This window comes from Sorex fumeus, unplaced genomic scaffold, assembly GCF_029834395.1.
Source record: "Sorex fumeus unplaced genomic scaffold, SorFum_2.1 ptg000034l, whole genome shotgun sequence".
NCBI lineage: Eukaryota > Metazoa > Chordata > Mammalia > Eulipotyphla > Soricidae > Sorex > Sorex fumeus.
Window position 1 is genome coordinate 11,134,432 of NW_026606091.1, and position 11,347 is coordinate 11,145,778.

General features: G+C 40.2%; 1 protein-coding gene across 1 annotated transcript in view; it reads left to right on the forward strand.

The window, feature by feature from the left end:
- Positions 1 to 9,992, forward strand: part of FOCAD (focadhesin) — a 339,599-nt gene extending 329,607 nt beyond the window's left edge. Inside the window, exons 40-44 of the mRNA XM_056117152.1 lie at positions 1,521 to 1,698; positions 3,151 to 3,248; positions 4,585 to 4,836; positions 6,898 to 6,973; positions 9,574 to 9,992. Coding sequence (XP_055973127.1) covers positions 1,521 to 1,698; positions 3,151 to 3,248; positions 4,585 to 4,836; positions 6,898 to 6,973; positions 9,574 to 9,647 — 678 coding nt within the window. The 3' untranslated portion in view covers positions 9,648 to 9,992. The remainder of the gene's footprint in view (positions 1 to 1,520; positions 1,699 to 3,150; positions 3,249 to 4,584; positions 4,837 to 6,897; positions 6,974 to 9,573) is intronic.
- The last annotated feature ends 1,355 nt before the right edge of the window (positions 9,993 to 11,347 follow it).

The following is an 11,347-nucleotide window of genomic DNA, read 5'->3' on the forward strand; positions in this document are numbered from 1 at the left end:
TTTGGTTTTTTTTTTTTTTTTTTTTGCATTTTTGGGTCACACCCAGCAATGCACAGGAGTTACTCCTGGTTCATACAATCAGGAATCACTCCTGGCGGTGCTCGGGGGACCATATGGGATGCTGGGAATCGAACCCGGGTCGGCCAAGTGCAAAGCAAACGCCCCACCCTCTGTGCTATTGCTCCAGCCCCACATTTTATGTTTTTTGCAAATTTCTTTAGTTCTAGCTTAATAGCAGACAACTGCATTCTCATGGTTATTTCTTCATTCAATCTGTTGTGATGCTATTTTGGTGAAGTATGTGAAGAAAATTAAAGCTCATACAGCTCTGCAGGTAGAAAGGGGAAGAGTGTTAATAGAATGGATTTCTCTTTTCTGTTATACCCTCAATCAGAAAATGGTAGTTTGTTATAGGTTGGGTACAATATAGATTTATAAACATATGTGGGAACTTCATATACTCCGTTTTGTGAAAATTTGTTTATCTTGCTCTGTGGGTATTTGGCCAGGGCATGATTTACTAATTTTTAAATTAGTCATTAGGAAAAGAAAACTAAATCACAGTTTTTAAACATATTGGTTAGTTTCAGGGACAATATCATCAAAAAAGTGTGTGTGCATTGGGAAGCAACCAAGGTTACAATAGCAAATATAAATTTTCTAAAATTCTAATTTTTGCTTAAAATTTGCAGTTTTATCATTGGTCAAAAAATGCTGTCGTGGATTTCATTTGAAGTGATGTTTCACATCCTTTAATTTTGAAAAAAGAATCTATTAAATATTCATGTTAAGTAGCCATATTTTAGCTGTAATTCTTCCAAGTATATGCTGATTCCTTCAAGAGAGCCCAATCTCTGAGAGTCTTTTGAGATAACTCACATACCCAGGTATGCAGCAGAATACAGAAGGAATTCAGCAGTACCTTCTATATCCCATCTTGTCACAGAATATTTAAAAGATGGCAAAGGTCTAATGAAAGCAGTAATTTATTTTTTACAAAAATATTTAAATGAAATTAACCTTTTTAAAAAATCACAAATGGTAGAGAAAAAGATAATGACTCTTACTGCTCTTATAAATGTAGCACCAATGTTTGACCTCACAGAGCCATTAAAAGGTTCTTGGGGTCCCTGAGAGGCCTATGTACCATCCTTTGTGAGCTACTAAATTAACACATGTTAAGTACTTAAAATGGTGCCTGACGCTTGGTAAGTGCTATATTTGTTTATCATTGTCATTGTTATTATTTGTGCATCCTGATGAAACATCATCACCAATGAACCCCTGAAATCATTTATGGTTTTTAATGAGAAAACTAAAGGTGACACTACAGCCCTCTGTCTGTATGTACATTTTAATATAGCCACGCAGGCAGTAAGTATGCTGCAGGAAATGAGCATTTTAAGCAACTGGAATAATAATCAACTTCCAGCTCACCCTTTCTGTTTTGCCCTTGCCCTGAGATTTTGTAATGACATTGGTTAATTCAATAGTAACTGAACAACTTGCTTGTATTGCAGAGGAGCATAGAAAAGGCCGCCTTTGTCAGGTTGTACTTGGTTTCTCAAGGACGACTTCCCTTGATGAGCTTGACCGATATGTTGTGCGTGGCTGTTCAGCACCAAGGAAAAGACACCCTGGCCTGGATGATCCTGCACAGTTTATACCAGGCACGAATTGTGAGCCATGCCAACACAGGTGAGGCCAGCCTTGGGGTGAACTTCATAAACAGAGCAGGCTTCACCTACCACCCCTCTTAAATTTCAATTGTTTCCTCAACTTCAAAAATAATTTAGCAGCCAGAAAAATAGTACAAAGGTTAAGACATTTTATTTTCATGTAACCCAGCCTGGTTTGATCTCTATTACCTCCCTGAGCACCACCAGGAATGGTCCCTTACACAGAGTTAGGAGTAAGCCCTGAGCACAACTTATTCTGGCCCCAAACCCCAAAACAAAAATAACTTTTTTAAAAAAACTAATTTAGGGGTCAGGGAAAGAGGAGCATGCATGGCTGGCATGCCCAAAGCCCTGAGTTTAATAGTGTCACCACACGTCCCTTTTCCCAGATCCACAGGCCCTAAGGACCATAAGCAGCCCTCATCCCAGGCCTGCGTCACCGGGCTGGGTCCCCTGGGTCCCTCTGAGCTCCATGTGGGTGATTTTAATGCACCTTAAAACAGATTGGCTTTGATGGAGAGAAGAGAGCCATAGATAAAAACAGGCAACTATGACTTACCATCTTGGCTCTTCATAGATGGGGATGACTTCTTTCAAGAACATCTCTATTGTCTTTGGTCCACCATGACCTCAAGAATCTAAATGGGTTTCTCCAAAATTCAGGTTGCTTTTGAATAAAACAAAAAGAGCAAAAGACAAAGAATGTTTTCTTCCTCTTTGGCAATTGAGTTTTTACACAGCTGTATCAGTGATTGCTCAATGAAAAATAAACCTATGATGGGCAGCTAGATTTTTTTCCAGTGGAAAGCAAAACTGTTTACCAGAAATAAATTGTCCCACTTAAAGATCCATGAAGTAAACGGAAATAAATGGATGTTGCCTTTGGTTCTAACTGGCTGCTCTTCATATTTTGTTGTCATTTTTCCTCTAAATTTTGAAAATCTTCCCAAGTACATTTATTCCCTGGAAATCCTCATCTAAAAAAAAAAAAAGATTTAAAGGAAAAAAATAAAAACCTACATTTATGCTGTTCGTTCTCCAGTTAGCCTATAATTGCCAGTTTTAACTTTTTGTATGTCTTTGGGATAGGTTTTCAACATAAAGTAGGAACATTTAAGCAAAAGAAAACTATAAAAACAACCAATTATCCAAGACTGAACAGTACTGGCAAGTTTTCTTCTGCTGTATTGAAAACTGAGAGAAAAACTGTGCTACAGGCACTTTATCACTGGTTGGGTTTAAGTCTGTAGAATTCACTAGCTTTGAAAGAAAGATCAAGATGAAATCCTCAATGTGTATTATGTCCAGGAAATCTCTGCCAGGAACTGGCAAGTTTAAGAATCACCAGAGAACTTGAAACTGTTTTGTGGAATCCAAGGTGCTCTGCCAAATTATGGTCATTCCTGATTATCTGTTTTGCATTTCAAAGGAAAACCTCGGTCTGCTAAGAAAATGGTCCTTTTCATTTCAGGTGTGCTGAAGAGAATGGAATGGCTCTTGGAAGTGATGGGTTACATCAGAAATGTGGCTTACCAGTCAACATTCGTTCAGAATGTCCCTCTGAATGAGGTACACTCTGTGGGAATCACTTGGGGCATCCTTAAAACATAGGACTTATATTTGTTCTCCCCAAAGAGGACTATATTGCTGCCTCCAGCAATTCTCTTAGTCTTAACCTTCATTTGGGGGAAGCAGTGGTGACAATTTTGATGTCACAGGGAAATGGATGTTCTTGCCAGGCTTTTTGGAGACACTCTGGGCTGTCTTTTGGAAAAGTAATTTCAACAGAATCTGTTCTAGAAAAGGATACTTACTAAGAAGAGGGAACCCTGTGATCCTGTATAGTTGGGCAATATCCCACAGCGGATAGGGACCACAGGGCTCTGATTTCCACACCAGCCCAGATTATGGCTTCAAAGATTTGTCATGAAGAGGTTCCTGAAGTGTGTGCACGAACTGGAGTTTCTCACACCTGCAATATGACCTCCAACTGCAAAAGTTGGCAGCCACTGGTTCTGCCTGGGCTCATGAAGAAAACCCAGACAGATGCTTCCCCCTTCTCCTCACTTTCTTGACCTCGTGGCCCACTGGGCATTTTCTTTGTGGTAGAATTCTTTTCTCTAGGTGTGTTTCATGGTTTTCCTGGTTACTGTCTGAGTACACGTACCTCACCTGGAGTGTTATTTGAAATCCTCTCCAGTTTTTTGGAATTTATGTGTCTTTGAAATTTTAATTAGTTAGATTAGGAATTGTGAAAAATGGAGGAGTACTGCTGACTTTATTAACCTAGTTTTTATTAACCTTCTGTTTCCTTACAAACATCTTTTAAAGCTCAGAAAATACAAATAAGCACAGAGAGGGGTAATTTAAATCAAAATGCTCTAACAACTCAGAACAGCTCATAACCACCATTTTTACCAGTCTCTAGATAAATCTAAAATCTGAAAAAAATGGATTTGAGACAAATTTTCCGTATGTTTATTGCTATTGAAAAAGAAGATAGGAAGATACGTATTTTTTAAATCATAGTAATAAATTTAAAAATCTCTTTCACTATCACTATGATATTTTAACCTCTGAAAACAAATACCAGAACTCAAGGAGTGTTTAGATTTTACCCTGATTAGATGTAAAATAAATTTGTTTTGTTTTCAAATTCTAAAACAATAAAGACACTTTGGGGCCTTCTATCTTCACAAAAGAGAATCTCAAAAATGTACCAAAAGCCCTAAACTGTTTCTTCAGTAAGCCTGCAGTTGAATTTGTCATTCAGGCTACTTCCTCTTCAGGGCCAAGGGATGGGGCAGGAGAAGGGCTGAGTGGAAGAGAAGATAGCATTGCATCATGCTGAGCATCTTTGAACTGTTAAAACATGTGACCTGACCTTGTTTCAATTTCTCTGTAGGCTTTGGACTTCTTGTTGCTGATATTTGCAACTGCGGTGGTTGCATGGGCAGACCATGCTGCCCCTCTCCTCCTGGGCCTCAGTGCCAGTTGGTTGCCATGGCATCAAGAGAATGGCCCAGCTGGGCCAGCATCAAGCTTCTTTGGCAGGAGTCCAGTGCACAGGGTCACTCTGCAGGAGGCTCTCACTCTCCTTCCCAGTTGCATGCCACTTCTGCTACAGAAAGAGCCATGGAAGGAACAAACCCAGAAGGTGAGGCTGGCAGCTTCCTGCTTGTCAGGGCAGAGAGCCCTTTTCTCTTCAGTGGCTTCCACTGGAGAATTGGGGGAGAGTGCAGGAAATTTGAATCACATGGGTTTCTGTACCACGCCCCAAATTTCAACCAGCTGCAGAAGCTCAGAGATTGAGGTTAGCCCTGGTTCAGGGGAATGACTGACCACAAAACAACAGTGATGACAACAGCAACAACTTGCTTAGAGTTGGGACTGCGGTGGAAAGAAATGTTTATACTTGCACTCCTTTAACGAAGGCACATGTGTTCTTGGTCCTGGGGTGGAAAGATGAATGAGTCTGTCTCAGAGTAAGGATAGAAAGAAAGGCAGACTCGCAAGCAGTGTGTTAGGAGGGAACAGTGGTAATGATACCTGTGCTAGGAAGACAGAGGAAGCATCCAGATTTTCCCGCATGCCAAGTTTCCCACAGCTCATGAGCCCCACTGTGCTCCTGGCCTGTGCTAAACCCCAAGAGGAGAGCTGTAAAGATCTCAGGTCTTTGATCTGGAGATATTGGAGCAAGACTCTTCTTTCCTTACATGCAACGGGCCCTGGTCCGGCCCCCAACACTGCCAGGAGTAACCTCTGAGCACACTCAGGTGTGGAACCAAAACAAAAACAGACAAAAAGTTTTCATGTCATCACCGTGGCCCCCAGGAAAATCCCAACTGTAAGAATTGTTTGGGGTTCTTAATGTTGGGTTCGCCCCAGCTGCTGCTGGGTCTCCTCGGCTTCTCATTCAAGGGCTCTGACTTACCTATAGTAGAGTTGATTCCCAGGAATGATTTTTGAATCCTGATTAATCCAAATGAGTCTTCAGGAAGTTGAAAGCTTAAAACTAACTCTATGGCTTATTCTCAAAATCCAACCACTAATCTTTAAAAATAGTCCTGAATTGTGACCCACCAGGCACAATTCTGCTGTGAACATCATTCAAACACCTTTGTTTTCTTAAACCTAATATGCATGAGTATTGCCTCAAATTTCATGCTTTCAATTTTTTATTACATCAAAATAAACTAAAATGTGGTATGCCTCATGTTATTTCTGGCCCAGGCTACCATGTTCTCTTTGGATTACAGTATAGACATTCTGCATCTAGTCTGTTTTTATAGGGCTCTGTTTATCGTAGGTAAGATATTTTAAAACAAGATTGAGAAAAGAAAAGAAATAAAAAAAATTTAATTGGAGCAAGGAAGAATGTAAGCTTTATTTTTCTATTTCACTGTTCCTCCAACCTAGCTTTTATGTCCAAAGTGAATGCCTAATACCTATGAGTAATACATGTGATTTTAAATGTATCAAGATTGACCGCATTCAGTCATCGATGAAATTACCCTGTATCAAATTCAAAAACAAATGTGTTTCTGCCTCATTTGCGGGATTTATTTGGAGCTAACACACTTGGCTTATTTATCTTTACATAATACATTATTTTGTCCCTTTTGCCTTCCATTTCAACAACCTATTTCATGTCTATTTGGACACAAATTGTTCCCATGCACAGAGACATGCTTTATTCAAGGAACAGGCTTGCATCTGTTGGGTCTCCCTACTTAGTGCCCAACATAGGTACCTCGACCTAGATTCACACAGAACCAGGTAAGAGGCAGCCTAATAGGAAGAAAATGAATACAGCTTTGAAACCACTTGTGGATCCCAAATCTTGTGTGGGCTCCTCCTTGGGAGTAAACTTGCGCGGGGTTCTGACCCTCTCTGGACCTCTCAGGCTGATGAGTATGTTTCTGGCACACAGGAGCACCTCTGGGCCCTGATCTATCTTACTCTGAAAACCTGTAGCAAGTAGAAGCAGGGAGAAAGGAATTTTTCGTTTTTGGAGCCATTCCAACTCAATGGATGCCATGCCCAGCTTTGCCGTTCCTTATGCCTTATCCGTATCCCATCTCTACTCTCTGAGCCCAGGCAGGCACTGCCTAGAGACTATTGCACTAAAATGCTCTGAGGCAGCCCAAGAGTCTGATTATCTCTTCCTGAAGGTGAGATGTCTTCACCAGTGTACTGTTCTTTATTTTCACCCTAGTTCATCGACTGGCTCTTCAGCATCACAGAATGCCCTAAAGGAGTCCTCTCGTCAAAATCCAAGGATCTTTTAAAAGGTATTTACTTCCATACTTGGTGCCCAGCAAACCATCTGGTGGTAGCTGCGGTACAGAATAGCAATCTGGAGTATGTTGGTTCCTGAAAGGGTTTGTCGGTTTGTCTTGGTTCATTCCGGAGAAATAATTTATAGCTGTCACCGATTGTGGCATTTTGTATAAGAAAATAGATTTTAAAAGTCCCAGTATCTTTACATTTAGAAAATTCATGAAAGTACAAAGAAAAAGTAAAGAGGAATTCAGTGTTCCATTGCCTAATGAGTTTTTATAGTTATAAGTTTTTGCTTCGTCTGTGTATGTTATTTTAAATATCCATTTTCGGGGGCTGGAGCCAAGTACAGCAAGGAGGGCATTTGCGATGTAAGCGGCTGACCCAAGTTCAATCCTCAGTATCCCATATGGTCCCCCAAGGACCACCAGGAGTAATTCCTGAGTGCTGAGCCAGGAGTAACCCCTGAGCATTGCTGGGTGTGACCCAAAAGTGTGACCAAAATAGAATATATATATATATATATCCATTTTCATTTTCAAAGAATTTAGCCTGTTCTTACACTGACTTTCTGCATCATATTTTTCAATGGCTACATACTGTTTTGCCAAGGGAACTTGATATCCCTGTGCTTTCTGGCATGTAGCTGATGTTTGTGTTTTTATTCTTTTTTTTTTTTTTGCTTTGACTATGACTATAGGATTTACAAAGAAATTTTCTAATTTTCTGTGAAAATTAGATAACTCTTTTCTTTTTTAACTCAAAACTGAGAAGTCTCTGGGGCACTAGTTCTATGGCCCAAGACAGCTTGTACTGTTGAGGTTTGGAGTTTGCCAGTGAATCTATTGCTCTCCAAAAAAAGTCTCAACCTGAGAGGCCAGAGAAACAACACAGCTTGGTTCGCATGCTTTGCCTGCGGACAGTGCCCCATCCTCAGCAACTCATGGTCTCCCAAGCATGGCTTGAAGTGACCCTTGAGCATGAGCAGCCCCTGACTACTGCCAGATGTGACTCCAAAACCCAAAGACAAGAAAGAAAAAAGCCTCACTTAAGAAAACTGGGCTGGATGATCCTCAGCAGCCCCACCGCCAGGAGTAATTCCCGAGTGCAGAGCCAGGAGTAACCTCTGAGCATTGCCGGGTATGACCAAAAAAGCCCTCCCCCCCCAAAAAAAAGGAAGAAATTAAAAGAAAATTGGGCTGGAGAAATAGTACAGGGATTAAGGCTCTTGTCTTGTATTAGATCAATCCTGATTCTATCATCAGTGCCAATAGGGTCCCCCAAGTACCACCAGAAATGATCCCTGAGCACAGAGCAAGGAGTAGGCCCTGAACACAGTCAGATATGCCTCATCTCCCCCCCTCCCCAAATTACACTAGAAGGAAGGTACTTATTAATCATGCTTGAATGATCATTTAATGGAGCTTGCTTGGAGTCATTTTATAGCCATGTTTTAAATAATTTATTGGCTGCCAGGCAAGCAAGAATCAAATCTGATCCTTTTCCCTACACCCTTAGTGGGTGGAGGACTTGTGTATGAAGGTGATGCTTATCTGCCACAGAAAGTCACTGAGAATCAAGTGGTCTGGCATATTTTTGTTTGAATCATCCCTAGTAACTTGCTGCTTGAATTATCTCCATTTATTTGGACACATTTTTAATAGCCAGGAGTTCATAATCCCGAGGGTTGCTCCAAATATATACTAATTTCAGCTGAACAGGTGATGAAAATAGTTTCTCAAAGTCAAGGAATGTTCATAAGTCATGTTCACTGAATTCTATCATCAAGAGTTTATTCGAAGCATACATAATAATTGTGTAACCAGATATCTACATTCCCTCACACTATTATATTTTAAGTACTACCTCAGTGTCCTTATATTAACATTCCAAAATAAGATAAATGAGATAAATTTATGTAGATATGCCAAATACAGTAACAACGAAGTCTCACATTGGAGACGTTACTGGGCCCGCTTGAGCAAATCAATCGATGAACAACGGGAGGACAGTGCAGTGCTACAGCGCTACCTAGAGGAAGTACATAGAACACCGTGGGCCCCTGACAGATAAGAGGAGCTGTAGGCTGTGGAGATATGTTTAGATAGTGCTGAGTCTTGCTATGTTGGTTCTACCGGGTTTATGAAGCTACCTTCATTATGGTGAACCTCACATGTAGGATGAAATAAAACTCACTTTGTTTTGTTTTATCTTCTAATTTAACACTTAATAGAAAAAAATCCTTTTCATAAAGTATGGTTCACAAAAATCATGAGTTTAAAAAACATGTACCTATATAATTAACTCCCTGATAAGGCACAAATGCATTTGCCATCACCTTAAAAGTTCATTTTTTTAAAACTTCTACATAATGTCCCATTAATTGGCTGTGGGATAACATTTAAAATAACAACAAACCATTTTTATTAGCCCTTATTAACAAATTTTTGCCATTTAAACCCTGCCCAAAGCTTGATGGAAATTCTTAATTCTGAAGTTTAGCCAAGTGAGAAAAAGCCAAGTACTATTCTGACACCTTTTTGATCTAAATGACCTTTTAAAGCACAACTCCACCAAATGCAACAGTGCGTTTTATGTTTTGTCCTTTTAGCCACATTGCTGTCCTTGAGAGTTCTTCCAGAATTTAAGAAGAAAGCCATATGGACCAGAGCGTATGGCTGGTGAACACTCTCATGATGGCCAGTAGCATTCTCAGCTGGAAGAAGAAAACCACAGAAAGAGAAGACGTTTTGTGAAATTCAGTCTGGGATCGCTGAGACAAGCAAGATGCAGAGTTAAGGGCCACAAAAGGATGGCCACATAGCTGACGGTTTTCACGAGAGGTGGGCATTGCTTTGATAACCCAGGCCAGTTGAGATGATATAAGAACTTAAATTTTCTTTTATTTGGCTAGAGTTCAATCTGAACATTTTCTTTGTGAAAAATTTTTTTTCTTTCTTTGTGAAAATTTGACTAGATCATCTCCTTCCCTCCTAAATTCTAGTAAAATAATCTTGTGAATTTTGTGCATATGACTTTCATTTTGTTATAAGATACAAATAAGGTTTTGCTAGCAGAACTGAACTGTAGAGGTGATAGTGAATGGTCACCCCTTCCCACGAAGTCTCTACAGGATAATCATCGACTCAGTATGCCAGTCATGTTTTCTTATTTTTGCTGATAAAAAACAGAAACAAACAACAACAACAAAAAACCCTCTTTGAACTGCAGTGCACATTTAGATAATAAGCTTGTTATTGAACATTAGCTAAATCAGTTTCACTAGAGGTACCTCAGTATTGTTTGGATCTCAAATGCAAGTGAATGTTATCCAATTTAGAATAGCTTCAGCCAAAATAATAACAATATTAGTCCATGAACAGTTGCAGTTTAAGAGAATTGAAGCATATACAGCCAGGAGTCAAATAACACAATTAGGCATTGCCTCTAGGAACAACTTCATAAAATTGGCTGCCAGCAATCTGACAAAGTATTCCCTGCAAAGGGAAGTGTGTCTGCTCGCACATATGGTGGAAGAAACATATGACATAGCAGGAGTCGGGTGATTGGGGAGGGATGCTGGTTCAGCTTGGGTCACATTTGAGTACTTGAGTACTTCCTAAGCATTTTGGATCTGGGTTGTATGCCTACCTAAATTGGGGTCTCCCAACCCAAGAAGAAAGATCATGAGATACTGGGCCAGCAGAAAATGGCAAATAAGGGTCCAGAGAGAAGTCTAGTGGGTAAGGCAGCCAACTCCAGCTAAATTCCCAGCACCACATACGTTCCCTCAAGAACCCTTCAAAGTGACCCCTGAGTAAAGAACCAGCAGCAAGCCCTAAGCACTCCTGGGTTTCCTCCCCATAAAAAAAGCCAAATCGGTGCCTAAAAGATCAACCTTTTAGGTGCTGAAGAGGTAGTGCAAATGATGCTAAACACATTTTTGCATTCTGGAGGCCCATATTTCATCTCTAGTCCACACAGTGGTCCAAGCACTGCCAGAAGTGACCCCAGAAGTCACTTTGAGCACCCCAGGAGTTGCTTCTGGACACTACTGGGTATAACATCCCTTCCCCTCAGAAAATACAAAAGGCCAGTCTTTTTCATAAGTCCAAATTTCTCACTCAGAGTGACTAGTGACTTAATGATAGGCAAATAAAGGTATGCAACAATACCCTCAAAGACTGTTTTACGCTGGGCTTAAGAATAAGCAACCAACTTCATTTTGATCGTTAGCTAATTATCTTTCCTTTGGCAGTCAGTCATTAGAGGTGGTTTTAGCCAGTCATATAAGCTGATAGAAATATAGATAAATGTGGGATCACCAGAGAAAAAAATTACTGTCGCTGGACTGAAGTGTGCCTTTGAGTCTATTATGCCATAGC